General features: G+C 41.2%; 1 protein-coding gene across 1 annotated transcript in view; it reads left to right on the top strand.

Moving 5' to 3' along the window:
- CACNA1A (calcium voltage-gated channel subunit alpha1 A) overlaps positions 1-23,792 on the top strand; it is a 269,796-nt gene that overhangs the window by 157,937 nt on the left and 88,067 nt on the right. The window contains exons 24-26 of the mRNA XM_063292909.1: positions 63-169; positions 18,998-19,094; positions 20,640-20,800. Coding sequence (XP_063148979.1) covers positions 63-169; positions 18,998-19,094; positions 20,640-20,800 — 365 coding nt within the window. The remainder of the gene's footprint in view (positions 1-62; positions 170-18,997; positions 19,095-20,639; positions 20,801-23,792) is intronic.

The following is a 23,792-nucleotide window of genomic DNA, read 5'->3' as shown; positions in this document are numbered from 1 at the left end:
TAAATAATCAAAATCATGCATATTGATTTGCAAATCCTGCATTTCTTTGTCTGATTTTACAGATGATTGACTTAGGACTGATCCTTCATCGGGGCTCTTATTTTCGGGACCTGTGGAACATTTTGGATTTCATCGTGGTCAGTGGAGCATTGGTGGCATTTGCCTTCACGTAAGTTTCTAGAGTTAACTACCTAGAGTTATATTGCTTGCTTCCTTTTTCTCCTTTTTTTTTTAACAAGCGTAGCTTCTTCTCCTTCAACTGGAAGAATTTCTTGTTGAAGTTTGATGCATGATGGATTGTTTATAATTTTCAACATTTATATGACTTGCCCACTGTTTTCCCTCATTATGCTCCCTCTTCCAATGCCAGCTTAAGTTATCATAGAGCATGGATATTCAGCTTTGTGTGCCCTCCATTTGGTTTGGGATGCCGCTTGCATGTGGAGCTTTTCCCTGATGGACTGTTAGCAGAACAGTTGATTCTCCCTCCTACTTATCAAAGTTTGAGGCAACTTAGCTGTCAGAATAGGTTCCTATACTGCATTCAGTAAATATGCTGTGATACTGCTTTGTGTGTCTACAGGGCTAAAAATTGACAAGGTAGATATTCTGAGTGAAAACCAAGAATAAATCTATTTTTAGAGAGAGTTCTGCTACTTTCTTTTCAGATCAGTGGAAATAGTTTATCAAATATAGAACCAACCTTTATTTATGAATATTACATTTAGGGTCAGTTCATTTCTCACAATTCATCATCAAAGTAGTAACATCAGTAGTTGTAATCATCATCATAATCATAATAATCAAGACTGGTGTGAGAAGTTGATGTAGTCTCCTCTTGGTAATCCACATATATCAGTGAATTTGAAAACAAAAAAAAATCACATTCAGCACCATAAAAGCTCACTGACCTTAACTACTGGATAGTAAATATAAATATAAATCAATGTTTATTACAGAATTCAGGTTATTCTAGGTCAATTGATCTTTCCAATTGATCTTCAGATTCTCCTTCAAACATAAGTGTGTGTTAAAACAGAGCATTATACATTAGATATAGAAGATTTGGTCTTCAGTTTTCCAATGAATAAAGACATCATGGATTACAACCAGGAATGTTCTGGTTATAAGAAAATACAGTATTCAGGGATACCATGACAGAAACTAAGAAATTAAATAGTTGATTTCTTTCTCAGCTAGCAGTTTCAGCAAGCCTATTATTTTCTCTGCATTACCATGAGTTCATTAGAGGCCATATAAACTGGTCGTAGTCCCTTATTTATTTTGCCAAACAATGAAGCCAAAGAGAAAAACATGCAAGGGCATTATGGTTAATATGAACAGTGCAAATGGAAAATGCTATGTATAAACTATACTGCTGACTCTGAAGGTACACTATATCTTTGACATGAACTGGATCTGTAATTGCTCCTATAGTGACAAGTTCTAAAGGACAAATTAGCACCCATTTCTTTTCGCTATAGACATAATTTTGAGGATCCTGGACCAATTTAGAATAGAAATTGAAAGAATTATCTCAGTCAGAAGTATAATTTATACATAGCATCTTCCATCTGCACTGTTCATATTAACCATAATGCCCTTGCATATTTTTCTCTTTGGCTTCATTGTTTGGCAAAATAAATAAGGGTCTAGGACCAGTTTTGTTGTTTATTCGTTTAGTCGCTTCCGACTCTTCGTGACTTCATGGACCAGCCCACACCAGAGCTTCCTGTCGGTCGTCAACACCCCCAGCTCGCCCAGGGACGAGTCCGTCACCTCTAGAATATCATCCATCCACCTTGCCCTTGGTCGGCCCCTCTTCCTTTTGCCTTCCACTCTTCCTAGCATCAACATCTTCTCCAGGGTGTCCTGTCTTCTCATTATGTGGCCAAAGTATTTCAGTTTTGCCTTTAATATCATTCCCTCAAGTGAGCAGTCTGGCTTTATTTCCTGGAGGATGGACTGGTTTGATCTTCTTGCAGTCCAAGGCACTCTCAGAATTTTCCTCCAACACCACAGTTCAAAAGCATCTATCTTCCTTCTCTCAGCCTTCCTTATGGTCCAGCTCTCGCAGCCATATGTTACTACGGGGAACACCATTGCTTTAACTATGCGGGCCTTTGTTGTCAGTGTGATGTCTCTGCTCTTAACTATTTTATCGAGATTTGTCATTGCTCTTCTCCCAAGGATTAAGCGTCTTCTGATTTCCTGACTGCAGGACCAGTTTACATGGCCTCTAATGAACCCATGGTAATGCAGAGAAAATAATAGGCTGGAGACAATTGTCCCCAAACTCATGCCCTCCAGATGTGTTGCCCTGTAAGGCCTACAACTAGTACCAGCTAGCCTAGTGTATTTGAAAATACCAAGTTGGGGGAGACTGGTCTAACAGCTTTTTATTAGATAAAGTAATTATCAGTGTATATGGCATTTTTTTAAAAAATTGCTTTAGTATATAAAAAGAAAAAGACCCAAAGAATTTTTTAAAGATCTCTCTCACTCTTGTCCCAGATCAATGCTACATGGCATATCAGGCAGTAAGGGTTCTCCAACTCTTTCGGTCTTGGGCGAGTGCTTTGGCATCCTTCCATGTGCTATTCAATGCCTTCAGGTCTTGTATCAGTGTTCTTTGCCATGTTATTCGAGGGCATCCTCGTTGTCATTTAACATCGGGGGGTCCAACTCATTACCACTTTAGGGATCCAGTTGTTCTCCATGCAAAGATGTGACCAGCCAGTTGGAGTCTTCTGCAAGTGATGATGTTATGAAGTTTTTAAAGATACTAGGAAAAAAAACAAGCCAACAAAAAGGAAAAGCCCAGATATATATATATAAGTTATCTCAATTTTTAAATAAAATATTATATGACCACTTGAAAGTATATTGATCAGTCTTTCCATTGCATCATTAAAGAACCTGTCTATTGCCAAGGCCACTCAGCTCCCTGAAATAGTAGAGGAGGCTTCCTTTACTGTCAGGGCAAGAACTGATAGTTCCTGGATTGAGGGAGAGGAAGAAGACCCACTCATACATGTGGTAGCACCCACTTAGTCTTCAGAGTATCTAATGATAGTGCTGGGCACACCATATGCTTCCCAGCCATGAAGGAAAGCAATTAAAGAGAAGTAAAGGTTGAAAAAAAAGTGGAGATCTCAGCAAATGCTATCAGCAAGAGTTAAGCAGGAAGGGGTTACCCTCCTAAGGAATGTCGCAAATCAATAATCTTGGTATTGGAGCAAGTGGGAGGAACAACTCTGTTTTCTGGAAACAGTCCTCCACTGTAAGTAAATATGAGTTATTAGGACCAGTCTTGCCCAAGTGAAATACAATCTAGAGGTTTTGAGCTTATTTCCACATTATGTGCAGCTATAGTAGAGTGATACTTCACATTTTTATCAGTACTTGGGTACTGACTGAATACGGAGTGAGCAGTTAAAATCTGACTTGGATTCACAATGATATCCTAAAGAGCCAGAGGAAAATTGTACTTAGATTAATATGAAATGTAATATAATACTTAATCATGCAGGTTCTCTTGGGTTTATGAGAGTTGAGAGAAAATGTGTCCAGATTTAGGTACTGTGATTTCCATAAATTAGGCTGATTTTTTCATAGTAATAATTTCCAAAGAATCTAATCTAAGAATCTATCAAGTTAGGGACACACCATCATGAAGAAAATTTATCTATATGGTCACTAAGAGTCAACACCAATTTAATGGCATATACTGTAACTGATTAAAAAAAGCCCTCATACCATTCCAGAGGTCCTTATAGTCCAAAATAAGTTGTCATTATTTCATAGCAGTAGCTAAAGGAATGGTTGACTTAAAATCCAGTAGAAATGCAAACAGATATTTTTGGTTCAAAACAAATGCTGGTTGTAGAGAATGATAAAACATTAAGAAATTGTAAGATAAAAAAACTTGTGATTTTTCACTGTTCTAACTGTCTGCTGATGCTTAGCAATCACATTTCCCAGACATTTGGTCCCTGCAGAGAATTCTGGCAGCTTGTTGGTCAGACTGTACACAGGCTTGACTAAGATCCAGAAAATTTTAGGATTTAAATGGTTATAGCCATTAACATGAACAGGGCAACTGATCCTAAACATGGGAGGATAAATTAAAAGAGCTGAAGTTATATCCTAAATAACACAAGACACTTGGGGCACAATACTCTTGTCTGGAATGTAAATTCCATCACTGATATACTTCTACAACCTATATGCCATGGTGGTTACAATCTGACACAAGGAACATATACTACTAACAATTAAAGGCAGATATATTACATGTTAATGTAAGGCACTTCATCAAGGTTAGGCTTCTTCAATGGTTACAAGAAGCACCATCTCCATTATTGGTCTGGTTTTTGTGCCACCTTATCTTATCATTCTGACTTCAGCTTAGTAAACGTTTCTATCAACACTGGGAAGGTCTTGTGTTGTTGCAAGAAATGTTCTCCCCTTTCTTGGTATACTTGATCTCCTTTGGGTACACTTCTCATTGTATGCTTTGCAAGTTCACCTACTTTGCCTGGGTTCTTTCCTCTGGCATAGTATGTTTGGCGCATTGGTGCTACAAGTGACATTCTCTAGTATTGTTCAGAAGATGGTGGGAAGATTTTGCTCAGTAGACCAGCTGGGCCACCACTTACAAGAGCCTGACTTCTGGATTCTGGTTGATTGGCTCTGAGGTGCCTAAGATGGTCTTTTTTAATATTAAGGCAGATTTGGTCACAGAGAGGTCTTCTTTCATAGCATGTTTGTTGTTGCTTGGAAGTAGGAAATTCAGCCATTCTCTAGTACCCTTGTTTTGTAGACATGCATGTTGTCAGGCCTGCAGATTCTGTCTACATAGACTTCTCCTACAATGATACAGCCACTCTTGTGCTTTTATATACTGAAATGACATCTCCTCCTAGTAGGAGCAGAATCTGAGCATTTGGATCAAGTGATAAAATACTGTATGTCTCACTATTAGTTGCAATTGGGGCTAATGTAATACAGTTTCTGGTGTGGGAATCCCTTCACTGTTGTCCAATATGCTGTCACAATCCATCAGAGTTGGTAGGGGGAACCTGATGCTGCCACTGATGGATTTGATTTAGAAGTCATTTGCTTTTCCTCCATGAAGGTTTTATAGTACCCTGCATGATTTGTCAACCCCTACACTAGAAGATATCTAGGGCTGCTGTTCAGTCTGGGCAATAGAGGGCATCTCATTTACCTCAAAGCAGCAACAAGGACTTTGCAATGGTAGTCATACTTTGGGTGCATTACTTCAACATGATTTAAGCTAGCATTATTGCTAAATCACAGTAGATGGGTTCAAATGTGACACCAAGCCAAAATCTAATAAAGCATAGCTAGCATTCTTAAAATTCTTATCCTAGTAAGTCGGTGGCATTGTCTGAGCAAGGAAGACAACTGTTTTACCACACTTTCCAGAGGTATTCAGAGCATTATTAGCTAGGCAAGGAAGCTAGTTTTGCTACTTGCAGGCTTGATCAGCGTATGAATAGAAGCACCAAGATCAATGGGGAGAAGTGAGCAGAGGCTTCTGCATGTAACTCCTTTTACTGTTCTATTTTCATGAGAAATAATACACTTGAAAATGATTTAACAGGCAGCTTGACTCATACGATTTTAGAGTTTCCTATAGTCCAAAATAAGTTTATTGTTTCTAAGCAAGGATAAGCTAAAGGGGTGGTTAACTCACAATAAAGTAGAAATAGAAATGGAGATACTTTCAATCCAAAACAGATGCTGAGTGCAGAGAATGGTGTAAATGATGGAATGGCAATGATAAGATGAAAAGAGTTGTGGTTTTTTGCTGCTCTGAAATGCTGCTGATTCCCAATGATCACATCTTCTAAGAGAGGATTCCTTAGATGTGTGGTCCCTATGGCAAACTTTAGGTTCTATTTGGATCAGGATAGATTAAAAGACATGTAGAATAACATAAGGCACTTGGAACAGAAAGTTCTACAACTCGAATATTTCTTGCTTGGTCTGCTGTAGAACAGCCATAGGAAGAAGAATTGTTGGTCAAATGCTGACCAAAGTTTGTGTCATGAGCAAGGTCCAGTAAGTTTGTAAGGGAATGGATGCCCCTGCAGTTACCCAGTGTTAGGTGTGTAGTGTGGTGAGAGTTCAGTTGGTTCTAACAAACTTTTATAGATAGTTCTTCTTTTGAGTGGTTATGTAAGGATTGCCTACTCTAATAGACTCAGACTCACAAGCAGGAACTTAATGATATCTGATTTATTAAAGAATAGTATGCAAATACAGAGAAAGCTGAGCATGAGTAAAAGTGTGCCAAATACAAACTAAAAACCCTCGGCTCAAACGTAATCCCTCCCCTCGCCCTGCCATTGCAAACTCCCCCCCCCCCCCGGGTGCTGGTAACCGTTCCTGCTGATGTCCTGGGAAAGGAACCTTGAACACACGAGATAACCCAAACACATTCCAATCCAGCTGCTAACTTATAACAATCCCACGAGATGGAATCCTCCTCCCCTCCCAGACGAAACACGCATCAGCCAAATGACATGCGAAACGTTATGATGTACCGGCAACATTGGAACGGTGAACATGACATACCGCCCCCCAAAAAACATTAAGGAGCAGGTTTGAGAGGATAAGCTAGATGAAAGCGGCGAACCAAAAGAGGCGATTGTACATCATGGGCAAACACCCATTCAGGGTGGGGAAAGTGTTTCCACTGAATGAGGTACTGCAGAGTGCCACGTAGTCGGCGAGAATCAAGGACCTCCTTCACCTCAAAATGTTGTTGTCCGTCAATCATGATCGGAGCAGGAGGTGGGGGTTGTGGATGCCAGTGATCTGAGTGGTTGACAGGCTTGAGTAAGCTGCAATGAAAAACAGGATGTAAACGTTTCAGATTGTGTGGCAAATCCAGTCTAAACATGACAGGGTTAACAACTCCCACAGTGGGAAAAGGTCCAACAAACTTAGGAGCCAACTTCTTCGAGGGCTGAGGGGACTTAATGAACTTAGTGGAAAGGTAGACCTTATCACCAACTTTAAAAGCAGGTTGAAGGGCTCGTTGCTTATCGGCGTGCAGTTTATAGGCAGATTGGGCATCAGCCAACGCCTGTTGAATCACTGGCCACGAATCAGCCAGTTAAGCAGCCCAATCAGAAGCGGAGCAGGGCTGTGTGGAGGGTTGAGGCAAGTCAGGAATGGGAACAAAGTCCCGGCCAAACACAGTATGGAAAGGGGTGTGCACCATGCTCTGATGGACGGCGTTGTTATAAGCCACCTCAGCAAAAGGTAGCAGATCAACCCAATTGTCCTGCTGATAGTTGACAAATGCCCGCAAAAATTGCTCCAGGGTTGAATTAAGAGCCTCCATAGATCCGTCAGTCTCCGGATGCAACACAGTGGACAACGCCTGCTTGGTGCCCACCAGCTTTAAAAATGCCCTCCAAAACTGGGAAGTGAACTGTGTTCCGCAGTCTGTGATCAAGCAGGAGGGGCTCCCGTGAATCCGGTAGATGTGGATTAGAAAAAGGTGGGCCAATTGCTGTGCAGACGGAATGGAAGCACATGGAATGAAATGGGCTTGCTTAGAAAAGTAATCCTTTACCACCCAAATCACAGTCTTTCTTTGACTAGGAGGCAAATCCACAATGAAATCCATGGAAACCTCCTCCCAAGGACGGGAGGGGCTGGCCACCAGCTGCAGCAGCCCTTGCGGTTTGCCCCCCTTCCGTTTTGACATAGCACAGACAGGACAAGAAGCAACATAACTTTTTACATCACGTCTCAATGTGGGCCACCAAAATTGGCGGCGTACCAGATGCAAGGTTTTGACAAACCCAAAATGACCAGCCACTTTATCATCATGAGACCTAATCAAAATTTCCCTTCGCAAACTGTCAGGGACATAGAGGCGATTTTGCTTCCAAGCTAAGCCTCTGTCAAATGTAACATTGTCTCTATTCGCTTGCAACCAAGTGTCAGATTTCAGCTCTAGCAGAAACTGTTGTTGCAATTGCGAGGGAATTGGCGTTCTTCCCCCAGCCGGTGAAACCGAAGCTGGGGGCAACTGTGCACGAGTCTGACTGCATGTGACAGCTTGCAACCCCAATTGGGGTGCTGTCCACACTGTACCAACAATGTCAGGTGCTGGGACCGAATCCTGGGGCAGGCGGGAAAGCACATCAGCCAGGAAGTTTTTCTTGCCCGGAATGAACTTCAATGTAAAGTCAAAGGGACTGAAAAATTGAGCCCAGCGGATCTGCTTAGGACTGAGCTTACGGGGCGTGCTGAGCGCTTCCAAATTTTTATGGTCAGTCCAAACTTCAAAAGGACATTTAGCCCCCTCTAAGAGGTGGTGCCATGCCTCCAAAGCAGCCTTGACTGCAAACGCTTCTTTCTCCCAAACATGCCATCGCCTTTCCGTCTCAGAAAATTTTTGGGACAGATACGCACAGGGCTTCAGGTGGTCATCAGCATCCGCTTGCAGCAAGAGCACTCCAATTGAGAAATCGGAAGCATCCACTTGAACCACAAAGGGTTTAGTGGGATCAGGGTGTTGAAGAACGGGTTCAGCAGTGAACAGGCTTTTAAGTTTGTCGAAAGCCAACTGGCATTCAGGTGTCCAATTGAGCAATGCCCCCGGGTTCTTCACCTTGCGTGTGTCCCCCAACCCCTTCGTACGTAGCAAATCAGTGAGAGGCAAATGCAATTTCTGCGAACCCCTGGATGAATTGGCGGTAATAGTTGGAAAATCCAAGAAAACTTTGGAGCTGCCTGTGGGTACGCGGGCGCTCCCACCCCAAAATAGCTTGAATCTTCGCAGGATCCATTTCAATGCCCTTGTCAGAGATCCTGTACCCCAGGTAGTCAAGCTGAGTCTGATAAAATTCACACTTAGAAAGTTTAGCATAAAGCTCAGCCTTTCTCAGTTTGCTAAGCACCTGTTTCACCAAGCGCTCATGTTCCTCCTCCGTTTCAGTATAAATCAAAACATCATCCAAATAGACCAGTACACCCTTGAACAAATGTTCATGTAACACTTCATTGATCAATTGCATGAACACCCCTGGTGCCCCCGCCAACCCAAAAGGCAAAACCTTGTACTGAAAAGAACCCAGAGGACAATTGAAAGCAGTCTTCCATTCATCCCCCTCCCGTATGCGGATACGGAAATAGGCTTCCCGCAAATCCAGCTTAGAGAAGATTTTCCCCTTAGCCAGGTGTGCTAACATGTCTTTTATTATTGGCAGAGGATATTTGTTTAATATCGAGACCGCATTTAATCCGCAGTAATCTGTACAAAGTCTCAATGTCCCATCCTTCTTCGCTCGAAACAAGACGGGGGCGCCCACTGGCGAATTTGCTGGTTCAATAAAACCCCTGGCCAAGTTTTTGTCCACAAACTCCCTCAACGCCGCCATTTCCTTTTGCGTCATGGCATAGATTTTTGGTTTGGGCAGTTGCGCGTCAGGGACCAACTCTATCGCACAGTCAGTTTTTCGATGGGGTGGAAGTTGGTCCGCTTCTTTCTCACCAAACACATCCGCAAAGCTTTGGTATTGCTTCAGCAAGCCCTCCAGTGGGGTGACAGCGAAATGCAGGGTTGCTGCCACCACCCTCCCCACTGCAGCCTCCGGAGCGTCGTCCTCCCCAGGTTCCTTGATAGAAACCATCCCCAAAAGTCAAAGTCCTGTGCACCCAATTTATATATGGGTTTTGTTGGACCAACCAAGGAATCCCCAGAATGACTAGGGGATGCCCCACAGGCGCCACCACAAACGGCAGCCCCTCACGGTGGCTGCCCATTTGCAACGCCACCATGCCCGTGAAATGGGTGACTGGTTTCCCCCCCGCCGTAGAACCATCCAGCTGGGTGAAAATCATGGGATGTTGCAGTGGAAAGCTGGGTAACTCCAAAGCAGTCACCACGTCAGGGTGCATCAAGCAACGCGAACACCCTGAATCGATCAATGCCCAAACTTCAACGGTTCTTGTGCGGGAGCCTAACTTCACTTTAACGGTCAGTGTGGGATAGTTGGCACTCACCGAGATATGTTCACGCCCATCCTCCACCACCTGCCCACAGGCACTCTTTAAAGCAGGTGGCTGGCGTTTCCCGCCGGCTGGAGTAGATTGGGCTCCCCCTCGGCCCCGAAGTAAGGAATCTCCTCCACTTCAGTTTCAGCCATGGCTGCCTTCATTTTCCTGGGTAGAGAGGGAGATTTCCCCGATGGCTTCCCCGAACGATCATCGGTCTTTCCCTTCGGGCACGCCGCCGCTCGATGACCTTCCTTCCCACATCGGAGGCATTGCCCTTTCGCATAGCGGCGCTCCCTCTCCTCTTCCCAGGCACGTTGACTGGACTTTCCAGTGGGCGCAGCAGTGCGGGAACCCTTGCTGAGCCCAGCATATCTCATCACCTTCCTGTGAGCGAAGGTCTCATGGGCATGCTCAGCCTTCCCTGCCAGCTGTATCTATTCATACAGGGTATCTGGGTCGTCCCTGCTGAGCGACCACCTCAGGACCTCCGTATTCAGACCGTCCTTAAAAAGTTCTATTAATGTGGATTGGGACCAATCCTCAACCTTCCCAGCCAGAGCCTTAAATTCCAGAGCGTAGTCTGCCACCAATCGTGGCCCCTGGCACAGCTCCCTCAGCGCCCGTTTTGCTCTTTCTTTAGCTGACGGGTCTTCAAAGTGTAGTTTCAACGCCCACAGGAATTCTTCGAACTCCTCCAGCTCAGGGGCATCCGATTGACATAACTGCACATACCAATCGGCAGCCCGCCCCTTGAGCTTAGTGGCAATGGCATTAATCTTGGCTCTTTCTGAACGAAAATACTGCTCCCATTCATCCATATGACTCCTTGCATTGGTAAGGAAGAACGATAGTTTAGTTGGATCTCCATCAAATTTAACGGTAAAGTCCTTAACCCCCACTCCGGGTGGTCCCTTCGCCACAGCTGGGCGGTCGGGCTTCCTTTTAGCTCCCAGGGATCTCCACTCTCAAGGAGGGGACCTTGAAATCCTCACCCTTGGCGCTCTTGCTTCCTCTCTGTGCCGGGTCCTACTCCTTTCCTCCGGGGAAGGTGGGGGCAAAGAAGGAGTCGAATGCCTATTACTAGACTCCTCTCTCCTCCTCTCCCGGGGACCCCAGTCCATGGACATTTTCCGAAACATAAATTCTAGTGACTCCAATTTGGCCTCCACCAGTTTTATACGATCAGGGGTTTGGGAATCCTCCTTTCCCTCCTGCCTCACCACGGTTGGGGACATCGGATATCGCTGCTTCCAAGACGTTTTGAACATCCCTGGTAGGGATCCCTGTGTTTCATCCCAGGTGATCAGCTCACCTGGCAACTCACCGGTTGGTTCAGGGGCTCTTTTACCTCCAACCTCCTCTTCTCCTAGGCTGGAGCTCGACCCCTCTCGAACTTCTGAAAGCTCTCGAGGAGGGACTCTCTCCGTTCTTATCACTGTGGACTCGGGTTCCCCCTCGCTTGATTCCTCGCTTTCCGTGGTTTGGGGATTTGGTTTGCTCATCGCTAGCACTTCTCCCTCACAAAATAAATCTGGAAAGGGGCTAACGGAAAAATTTTTTGGATTCTCAGTTTTATGTAATGATTGCCTACTCTAATAGACTCAGACTCACAAGCAGGAACTTAGTGATATCTGATTTATTAAAGAATAGTATGCAAATACAGAGAAAGCTGAGAATGAGCAAAAGCACGCCAAATACAAACTAAAAACCCTCGGCTCAAACGTAATCCCTCCCCTCGCCCTGCTGTTGCAAACTCCCCCCTGCCCCCCAGGTGCTGGTAACCGTTTCTGCTGATGTCCTGGGAAAGGAACCTTGAACACACGAGATAACCCAAACACATTCCAATCCAGCTACTAACATATAACAATCCCACAAGATGGAATCCTCCTCCCCTCCCAGACAAAACACGCATCAGCCAAATGACATGCGAAACATTACGATGTACCGGCAACATTGGAACGGTGAACATGACAGGTTATTCTATAATCACTCTGTCATTCATAGAGTGGGTAAAATTGACAATATCTTATGTTTTTAGTCCTCCATGTTTTCCCTCTGCTTCTTCTATATTTTTCATACTATGAAAAATTCATTAAAAAGATGGAATAGCTTCATGATAAGTTTTGAATGATAGCAGTAGCAGCTGCTTATTTTGAAACACCTTCCCATTAGCACAGTAAAACTTGACCCTAATACTTTCTGGATAGAAGAAGGTGAGCTATGAAGCCAGTCTGCAAGAAATTTGCATTTCTTTTGGTGATCTGTAATGTTTCTGTTTCAAAAGCAGCAGAGGTGAATCAGGTATACAGTCTCTACATTTGGAGATGACAGAAATGTGGGGCTCTGGAGAGAAGCAACATGTGAATGGAAATAAATCTTGTTTTCATGTTATCTTCTGAGATTTGTAAACTTGGAAGAGTGGTAGAATATGGTTAAATTTCAAACAATAAATTATCTTTCCTTAAATTTCCTTTTTTTACCTTTTCTCCTTCATGCTCCCTTGATCCCTGATGATATGGTTATTTTTCTGTCTTGTCTCTCATCAACTTCACCAGAATTTATTAGCTGTGAGAAATTGCCTTTTCAGTCAATCAGGCTAGCTTCAGTTAATGAGGGTCTATTCTGCTGTGTTGCTATCTTCTGACTGTATATACTATTGTGTACTGTATTGTACTGTGTCATACTTCATACTGTTGCCCATCCCACAATGGTTAGATTCTGGAATACAAGGTACCTCTCATGGCTATTTTCCAGGTTTCAGCTGAGAATCTCAATAATCTCATCGCAGCCCTGAGAAGAGTTGTGCTAATCACTGAATCAGTTGTGCTAATAAAAGCTTAACCTCACCCCATAACTATGATCCTATCACTATCTGTGTTGGGATAAAGACATTATTTTGATAGAGAATGTTAGCAGGGCTATATGAAAAAGTTGGATTTCTACCACTATAGGTGAATGTACCAAAGTACATTCTGTCCAGAGTTCTAAACCATATGAGCTTAGTCAACTTCCTTCATTAGGGCAAAACATGCAGCCTGACTGATTTATTGGAACCAAGACTTACTGAGTTTTGACAGTTTCAAGTATACCTTTCCCCAGCCTATTGCCTTCCCAATGTATATATAATTCTTACAATCGCTAACCAGCATAACAAATGGCCCTGCTGCCTCTAGAATATAGGGCTTACCTCTTTGCTTAATATGTGCTTTCTGCCCATCCTTGAATCAGCAGAAAGCTATGCCAGCATTGAAATTTAATGTCCCCATCACTAATCCCTACCTTGCTTCCACTGCCTCTATTTCAAGTCACTACAGTCCCCTGAATTCCCTGCATGGTAATGAGTAAGAAAGCTTTACAGATTTTATACACTTGATTCTCCCCATAAACAATATTGGAATAGCGGGAAAAACGCTACTTTAACACCAGTACAGCTAAGGATGCCATAAGGCTATCTCATGCATGCGGACACGGCAGAGAAGAATGTGATCAGGATGTGTTTGTAACACAATTAAGTGCAAATGGGAAAAGCCCTATGAGACTTGTAATCCAACACATCTGGAAGATACCAAGTTGGTAAGGATTGTTCTATTAAGTATGCTTAGAAGTATAGAGTCTTTCAACTGAACTTTATTCCACAGTCAAGATTTATTTTTTGGTTAGTGATGAAGGAACTATGAAATTGCCCTCCGTTTTAGTGAAAATTTTCAAAGAAAAAGATTTAAGGTAATATTTCAAATAAAAATTAATCTGTAAGTAACAGTTAAGGGATGAATAAGAAAGATATCTGGATGCTGCCCTTTGCCATCATTTTATTTTTAATCAGAAATTTTAGACTGAGAGAGAATAGACCTTGTCCTTGATACAGGACGTAAAAGACTTCAGTGATGTTGGACACCATGCAAGTGGAGAATTGTCTCAACAGTAGAAGGCTCATCTTGCTAGCCTATATATGTGTAGGTAAACCACTGAAGTAAACTCCTTCCCTCTATTTCAAGGCAGTAGATGAAGAACAAATAAATGTCCTGTCTGTTGCAGGCAAAGCATCAGACTTGGTACAATGATTTCCCCAGAAAAAGGCATTTACATAGTTTGGAGTCATTAGATTTTATGTTGTGTGTTCTGTTTCTGATTGTTACTCACTTTCTTTGTCTCTTCCCTTTCACTGCCACTTCACAACAGGAGCAGCTCACGGTAAAGTCTTTCTGTCTGTCTGCCTCTATCACTTTCTTTCTCAAACACTCTCTGGTATACATTCTATTTATTTATGTGATCCTGGTTATGCATCACTATGTGTGACTAATATGATTGGAAAAGAAAACAAACTGGAGCTCTTTCTATCTCTCTCCAAGCATCAGACATTTCATTGATTCTGTTCCATCTCACATTGAGTTAGGATTAGTGTGCCTTCCTGTCAGGTTACACTTTCTAGGAATCAGTTTCTTTGTAATTCCTTGAACTAGGTATAGTACTGTGTGTGTTTGTCTTGTTTAGGCTGACCATACGTCCCGTTTTGAATGGGACAGTCCCATTTTTTTCACATTTCCAGACTGTCCTGTCATTTTAATATAAATGTCCATTTTGTCCCGTTTTCTTAAAAACCTTACTTAAAAATTTGAAAGTTCCCGCGAACCTGTCAGAATGCAGTCTGACTTGGAAGGAGGGGAAGCTCAGCAGAAACAGCGGGAAAAAAGCCTCAGAGCTCAACCCAGCGGGAACCCTAAAAAGAAAAAAACAGGATCAGCTGATAGGCAGTGATCAAAGGGCCAGCCGATTGGCTCCTGCCTTGAAATGACAGGAAGAAAAGAACGTAAAAGCACAGTCAGAGGAGGAACGGCTTGTCAGGGACAACCATTCACTAGACTCTCCAGCCCAGCCTTGCCTCTTGCAAACAAAGGAATCTGAAGATTCCCAGCCTGAGAAAACCGGAGAAGTTCCTGCCTGCCGATCCAGCCCGTCCCCCAGCCCTGCTCTGTTTTGCCATCCCAATGTCCCGTTTTTGTCTCAAGGAAATATGGTCAGCCTAGTCTTGTTGGGCCACTGAAAGCAGCATTCCAGTTAACCTGATGACAAACAATGGGGGCTGGAACATTGTTGAGTCTGGTCAAAAAGTCCCAGCTGGTAGGAATTGTGGCAGAGATAGCCCTTTGTTCTGCAATCAAACATTTTATTCTCTGTTCTGAAGACTATTTTTCCTACAAGCACTAAATATTTATGCTGGAGAAGAACAATGTAGAAAGAAGACATGCTGCAAGGCTGCTAGAACAGGCTGGAATATGTTACTGCCGGTCGTCATGATATTTGCATCTTTATTCTTACAGTATGATTCATTAATTAGAACTAGTATAAAAATCATTAATTCATTATAATGTCACTATCTAGAACCAGTTGTTTGTCTCTCTCCTATGGAAGGATTACAAACAGAAGTTCTTCAAAAGGCTGCCATGGTGGCACTGATGCTGAGAGTGAATATGTGTTTAATCAAACGCTTGAAAACCATCTGTCCATCAGTGATTTCCTGAAAATAGATTTTCTGAGAACCAGCTACTTTGTATTATCAGGCTGCTAATAGGTGTTGGCAGAAATGTAAAATCTTCATCACTGCCATCATCGCTGCTCAGCAACGTAAGTTGGATAATAGTGTCAGGGAAACAGTTTTAGTCGTAACTGCTGTCTATATGGTTATGTTGCTTGGACATTTTATTAATCTATATCTATAACGTAGTTATTTTCATTTCTCAAGTCAGTCCAGCACTAGCAAAAGTGACTTGCAGGCTTTAAATGTATCTTTATTCTACTGAGGTTTTAAAAGCTGCTCCATTACATATAGAAAATTCTCCTTTATTTAGTGATAGCTCTTCATTTCCAGTCTCTTGAACACTTGCCAACCTATTGGATATTGGAAGGAATGACAATGACCTTGAAATAAAGGTCCTACATCTTTAAGCATCAGTGTTTAGATGGCTTTGAAATATTGTGATATCTACCAAAGCCATTATGCGTATGGGGGAGTCACAGCTGGGAGAACCTGTTAAAATTTAGAAGCATTTGAAGACGTTCCAGTTCTTGTGTGAACACATTCTGTGTCAGTCCTCTTTACAGGGAAGTACAAAAAGTAACCTGGCCATCCAAAGCAACTGAGGTATAATGAAAGCTGGGGTCTAAAATGGCAAGTGAGGGAGGAAGCAACTCATTAGCCTGAAGCTCCTCAGGGCTCATATTTAAAATGAATGGAAATAAGCCCAATATCTCCATGAAACGATTCTTGGTTTGTACCTTTTTTACTGTATGGGTTTTTGGATGGTAATGAGTAATTGGTGGATTTATTCTGTCACTCTTCAGCCAATATTTGCCAGCTTTTCAGAAGCTTTCTTTGGAAGATGTGTTTACTAGGCTTACAAGCCATTAAAGAAAGGGAGAGTAGTTTTACTCCAACCTTGGAATAAAATTGACTACTGGATGGAATCAAGCAATTTGACTGGATTCCATATAGTTTATGCTTTTTGTCTTTTATCACCTGAGTCCATAGATTTTGTGTGTGAAACTCTTATCCCGGCATGAAAGCTGTGCTCAGATGGGCTTGCTGGAATTTCCTCATAGAGTTCAGTGCGGAGAGAAGGCTCCTCAAGGGCCCACTTTCACAACACGACCAACCCAGTGATCCCCTCCCCCAGTCAAGTTCGCCCATCTGTGTGTGCTGACAGCACATCACCTGGGATGACTGACTTGGTTCTCCAATGGCTATGGTTGCAGTCGACCCGGTGCTGCAAAGGAAATTGGGAGACTGTCATTTCCCTCCACATTTCTTGTCTCCTCCAGCTCAAGAGAGGAAATTTAAAATTTATGGTGACATGACTGGGGTTAGCACTTCCATGAGCAAGGTAAGGGGGATGGTACCCACTATCCACCCTTTTGGGCCTGTAGCTCTCCTGTGTGGCTGTGAGAAGATGCAAATCGAAGCAGCCCAGAGTCAGAATGCCTAGAGAGGGCCTGTTTTCATAAGCCTACTTCAGTCACAAACTTCAGGAGGGATAGTTAACCCTTAGGCATGCAGTTCATACAACGTGAATGTATTGTTGACTGGGAAGTCTGCTTAGTTTTGTCTGGAACTAAAACTAGCCACCACAAGGATAATTGGAGAGTCAGTGAGTTTTCACAATGTGCTTACTGCCAGCACACCCCCTCCAATGACCCAAATATGTTTCCTAAATGGGCCTTAAAGTATCACTCTATACAGAGCAGATAGATGTTTGCTTAAAAGAAAAAAAAGTAAATGGTGCAATCATCTAAAAACCAGACCACTGCAGAATGAACTCTGATTCTCTCCAGTGCAAAAGCTTTTCTGGGCATGCAGCAAACTAGGTTAGATATATATTAGTTTTCACATGCAAGCAAATTTTGACCCAGAAAACAATAACATCTGCCATATTTCCCCTCTCTGTGCATTTTGAAGTGATACAGGGCAAGAAAATCAAGCCACGTGAGTTGTAACTTTAAGCATATAGCCAAACTATGCAGTGCCTTATAGATGAATTAATTTTGTAATGCATAATACAGTTTTTCTAGAAATATACTTTATACTACAAATGGTTTTTCTCTTTGTAACAGATCTGGAAATAAGATTCATGTTGTTGTTTTGGTGGTAACTGTATATAAGGTTATCTGCAAAACTGCACCCCCAAATCCCTAGAATATGTCCCTCCAGGTAACAGAGTATTCCTTTACAGTTAGGTGTAGGTTTCTCTGCAGAAATATTATCAAATATTTTCAAGCATTGCTAAGGAGTGCAACTTCTTCCTTTTCTTTATGCTTGATCTGTCAGAAAACCCAGTGTAAAATGAAAAAGGAATCTTTTTGCACAGCCAACTGAAAATAACAATTTTTTAGATATAGTATTAAAAACTTAAGTGAAGCTGGGATCTAAGTTGTGTGTGTTTATGTGTATATTTCAAAGCATGGTGGGACTGCGAAGTGAACCTATCAGCACAGGAGGTAATACAGTACAGCACAGAAAGACAGACTGCACATCAACTGCATGATTAGTGAACCTTAGCAAGACTTGGGAGTTCGGTAGAAATAGAATTCTTTGAGTCTGCTTATCAGCTAGAATTAATGAATACCCAAGGTAGAGACACAATATTCTTTACATCCCATTGCAATTACATCCAACAGGACTGTGGACCTAATGTTAGACAACTAAAAAAAATCAGAGGGGCTATAAAGCAAAATTCTTACTAGATTGCAGCAAGCACCTGATTGACTTCCTCTGGGTTCAGCCCTGGTTTGTACTTGGATGGGAGACTACCAGGGAATTCTATGCGAGGCTGAGAAATCAGGAAGAACAGAAGGCAGTGGCAAACCTCTTTCCAGCTGTTGCCAAGGAAACTACAAGGATGTGTCTGTGAAGGCACCAGGAGCTGGAGACTTCTTTTAAGCAAAAATCCTCTGTGAGAACTCAGTTAGAGAAAACATTTTTTTCTAATATGAAGGATGCATTCCATGGAAGTATAGTACTATAGTTAGTACTATTGCTCTAACTCCCACAGAAGTATTAAATCCTTAGATACCTGTAGGTTAAAGCAGTTCTTAAAGGGGTGATCGTAAACCAGATTAATGGAGAGATATTGAAAGAGTGCCCTAATGGATAAAGAGATAGATGAAATCAAAAGCATATAGAAGAATGGAGGGAATGAATTGATGTGTGAAACAGGCATGTCATATAACTGGTAAATCAAAACAGTTTCTAGGGCAACATTTTATTTAAGAAAGGATCAACAAAAGGTGTATGGATGGCCAAAAAGGATAGCATTTATAGAATAACACTGGCATCCTAGTTACAAAATAGATTGTATCTGTGTGTTTGGAAACTCTCTGTCTGGATCAATATAGAGACACAGCTTCATCGTTTTTTCCTGCTTTTCTGTCCCCATCCAACATCTCTCTACAGAGGCAGTAAAGGGAAAGACATCAACACCATTAAATCCTTGCGTGTCCTTCGTGTCCTCAGACCCCTCAAAACTATCAAGCGGTTGCCAAAGCTCAAGGTATGTTTGGGATGGAAGTGTGAAAAGCAAACAAAAAAACTCACCCCGGAATCTTTGGTTCTATATTGGGAATGAATATGAATATGAATATGAATATGAATATGAATATATATATATATATATATATATATATATCCACAGTAATTTGAAAAGAAGATAGAGCAAGAAGGCTTCATGCTATTTCATGAAAAAGCATGAACTAGGGTTTCTTTATTGGCTTTCTTGCACATATTTTGTGCACAATGTCATCTAAAGAAGAGAGATTGTAATTGCACTTATTTTACCTTGAAGGACTTTTGTGTTTTGGATAATTAGAAACTAGACAATTCCCCCAATCTCCACAACAGGATAAACTTACTCATTTTTGTTTATCATGCAATTAAAAAGTCCTCAAAGAGTATTGCAGCATTTTAAGGACTAGAGCATTTATTATAGCATAAGCTTTTGTCCACCAAATTCTTTTCTACCTGGGTACATAAATGTCTGTGAGAGGGACAAGGGGGGCAAATGTCAAAACATATGTCACAACACAAACCATGTAAATTATTGCAGTGCAAGTACAACAGGCTGGGATATGCATCATGATATCATAGCACAAGTATTATCATATTTTGTCATCATAGTTTGTACTGGATGCCTGTGCATGAAGAGTGGATGAAAATCTGTTGACTTTAATGCTTGATATACCTAATGGTCTCTAGTTTAGGAAATGCTGTTTTATGAATGGCCATTATATTAATTTTATATTTTTGGAACTGTGATTTAATTGCTATGGTCAGTATATTCTTGTTTTCATTTCTCTCTGATTCCACATTTAAAAAAAAAAAAATCTCCTCCAACCCATAGATGTATTTACCTGCCTACCAAAGTTAACTTTTTAAAAGATTATTATCATGCCACAAGACTGTTTTTGCTACAACAGATTTAATGAATAGTATACTGGAAATAGCTGAAAAGTAGATTTCCTTTTTGGAAGACAAATTATTACTCTGTTCTAAGAACTCTAAATCTCATGCAGGACTGGAAGATATTTGGGGTGGCAGTGATGATTTTTTAAAAAACAAATTGTCCTCCTTAGGGGCAATTTACTTGAAGAATAGTCTATTTCAACATTAATTTTCTAGGCTCTTGCAGGGGGTATCAGAAACTGTGCACTGTCCCTTTTGTTAAGTGAGCTTAAATTGGCAAATTCAAGAGACAGAAACTTTCTGGTGGTGACAGCAGGATTACAAAATGCATTGTGGAAATCAGTTGGACTCTTTCACTGTATTTGTATGGCTTTTGAATATGTTTTAAATTTTAATACGCTTTTAACTTCTTTGTTAATGAACTTTACAGTTGTCTATTTTTAAGCTGTTTTTCATTTACTTTTAAGTGCTGATATTTTAGGGTTGCAGGTTGTTTTAGTTTTATTTGATTGTATCTATGATGGTATTTCTCTGTCTCACACCATACTTCTTAAGAGGGAGGGACAATTTTACAGAAAATTAGGATACAGATAAATATAACTTAGTCAAATCTTACCAGAATATCTGTTTTTCCCAGGCTGTCTTTGACTGTGTGGTGAACTCACTCAAAAATGTCCTCAATATTCTCATTGTATACATGCTCTTCATGTTCATCTTTGCTGTGGTCGCTGTCCAGCTGTTTAAGGGCAGGTTCTTCTACTGCACTGATGAATCCAAGGAGTTTGAAAAGGACTGCAGGTATGTAGCCTCCTCCCATTCAGTTTTTCATTCAGTCCTTTTCCCTTATATGGCCAACCCTGAAGCTTATAAGAAACTGTATGACTTTTCCATAAAGTTATAGGCTCAAAGCTTATATTCCTTGTGTCACATTGCCCTTACATTCAGGTCAGGCCAATGACTTCCAATGCATTATTTTCTGATATTTATTTATTTAATCAGTTTATATAGCTGTTCATCTTGCCGATGTGACTCTGGATGGTAAAAACTCATTAAAACAAAACAAAGAACACTGTCAACAATATCAAACAAACAAACGAACAAAAAACCTACGATGGTTGCCAAGAACAAAGCCAATAAACAGAACAATGATGTCTCACAGGCCACCTAACCTCCTGACCTCCATGCTCTGGAGCACATCCAGAGGTTTTCAGTGCTTTGCGACAGGCCGACAGGGTCAGGGCCAATCTAATCTCAGGAGGCGTGGTGTTCCAGAAGACAGACACTGCAACAGAAAAGGAAGGCCCACTGCCTAGGTTCCATTAGATGGCGTTATTTAATTGAGGGGATCTGGAGTGTGCCCCTCCTATCAGGCCTGGTGGAACAGATAGTAGCAACCAGGGAAAGACAGTCCTACAAATAACCCGTCTCATTCCACGAAGGGCTTTAGAGGTGACTACCAATATCAGTATTAAGAGAAGTATTAAGTATTAAGAGACGTGGGTAGTATTAAGAGAAGATGGAAGGAATATACAGAATCACTGTATAAAGAAGAGTTAGTCAATGTTCAGCTATTTAAAGAAGTAGAATATGATCAAGAACCATACTGAAGGAAGAAGTTCAAGCTGCGCTGAAGGCATTGGCAAAAAACAAGGCTTCAGGAATTGCTGGATTACCAATTGAGATGTTTCAACAATCAGATGCAGCAGTGGAAGCGCTTACTCTATGTCAAGAAGTTTGGAAGACAATGACCTGGCCAACTGACTGGAAGAGATCCGTATTCATACCCATTCCAAAGAAAGGAGATCAAACAGAATGTGGAAATTACCAAACAATTTCATTAATTTCACATGCTAGCAAAATTTTGCTGAAAATAATTCAAGAACATTTGCAGCCTTACATTGACAGAGAACTACGAGAAGTCCAAGGTGGATTTAGAAGAGGACGCGGTACGAGAGACATCATTGCTGATGTCAGATGGATCTTGGCTGAATGTAAAGAATACCAGAAAGATGCTTACCTCTGTTTCATTGATTACGCAAAGACATTTGACTCTGTGGACCATAACAAGTTATGGTTAATATTACGAAGAATGGGAATTCCAGAGCACTTAATTGTACTCATGCGGAACCTATACCCGGATCAAGAGGCAGTCTTTATTTATTTATTTGATTTCTATAGCCACCCATCTCAGCAAGTGACTCTGAAAGAAAACGGTGATACTGAGTGGTTCAAAATTGGAAAAGGTGTGTGGCAAGGTTGTATACTTTCACCCTACTTATTCAATGTGTATGTTGAACAAATACTTCGAGAAGCAGGAATGTACAAAGAAGAATGGGGTATCAGAACTGGAGGAAGACTCATTAACAACCTGAAATATGCAGATGATAAAACTTTGCTTGCCGGAAGTGAAGAAGACTTGAAGTATTTGCTGATGAAGATCAAAGATTATAGTCAGCAATACGGACTACACATGAATGTGAAGAAGACAAAGATACTCCCAAATGGATCAATAAACAATGTCACAATAAATGGAGAAGAAATTGAAGTTGTCAACAATTTCAGTCTAGTCGGATCAATGATCAATGCCAAGGGAAGTAGTAATCAATAAATCAAATGACGTATTGCGCTGGGAAAATCTGCCATCAAAGACCTATCTAAAGTTTTCAGAAGTAAAGATGCCAGTTTAAAAGCAAAGGTGTGTCTGACTCATGCCATGGTCTTCTCAATTGCCATATATGCCTGTGAAAGTTGGATATTAAAAAAGGAAGATAGAAGAATTGATGCATTCGAATTGTGGTTTTGGTGAAGACTACTGAAAATACCATGGACTGCCAGAAGAACAAACAAATCAGTTTTAGAAGAAATACAACCAGAATGTTCCCCAGAGGTGAAGATAACTAGGCTTAGACTCTCATACTTTGGGCACATCATCTGGAAAGACTGATTGCTTGAAAAGGACATCATGTTTGGTAAAGTCGAGGGCCAGCGGAAAGGAGGAAGACCTTCAATGCGATGGATTGATACAATTACTGCAACAATGGATGCAAACATTGGAACAGTCAGGCATATGGCGCAACACCAAACAGCATTTTGTTCTGTTATACATAGGGTCGCCATGAGTCATAAACAACTCGACGGCAACTAACAACAACAACCGACATCATGAAATATTAGACTAAAATATGTCCTGATTAGGTTTTATTTCTCCATTTAATAGTACAGATTGTATAGCTTGCTGGTATCATAATACATTGCATCAGTTTTCTATGTCCACAAAACAAATAATTTCCTGAAATCATAGTTTAATTCAGTCAAGTGCAAGACACTTTAAAAAATCTTCTATTCTTACATTTCTATTACGCTATTTATTTTAAATTGCTGCATCCAGTTTAAAGCAATATGAAGAATTGGTGCTCTGATGAACCTGGCCCTTTTCTCTTTCATGATTGTTTTTATTGAAGTGGTTATCATGACGTCATTTTAAATGTATGATTATCATGGTTTTAAAGGTTCAGAGAAAAAGTCACTACAAGAAGTTGGTAGCAGTGAACTATATTGTAAATTGAAATATCCAAGGTTCTTGTGGTAAAACTACATAAAGAAACAGTGGTTAAAAGGAAATATTTGCAATTTTTGAATTTCTATTCACTTGAAGTAATGATGATTGACTACAAGGGTACAGAGATAAAACTGCATTTCTGTACAGAACTGCAAACAGTAGTAAGGGTAGGTGATTAAAGCCTCTGGATTTGAAAGAGGTCAAGAGAGGCTATGGAAAACCCAGCTGAGG

Source organism: Candoia aspera, chromosome 2 (assembly GCF_035149785.1).
Source record: "Candoia aspera isolate rCanAsp1 chromosome 2, rCanAsp1.hap2, whole genome shotgun sequence".
Lineage (NCBI taxonomy): Eukaryota > Metazoa > Chordata > Lepidosauria > Squamata > Boidae > Candoia > Candoia aspera.
Note: the sequence above shows the minus strand (reverse complement) of the source record. Positions and strands in the feature narration are given on the sequence as shown.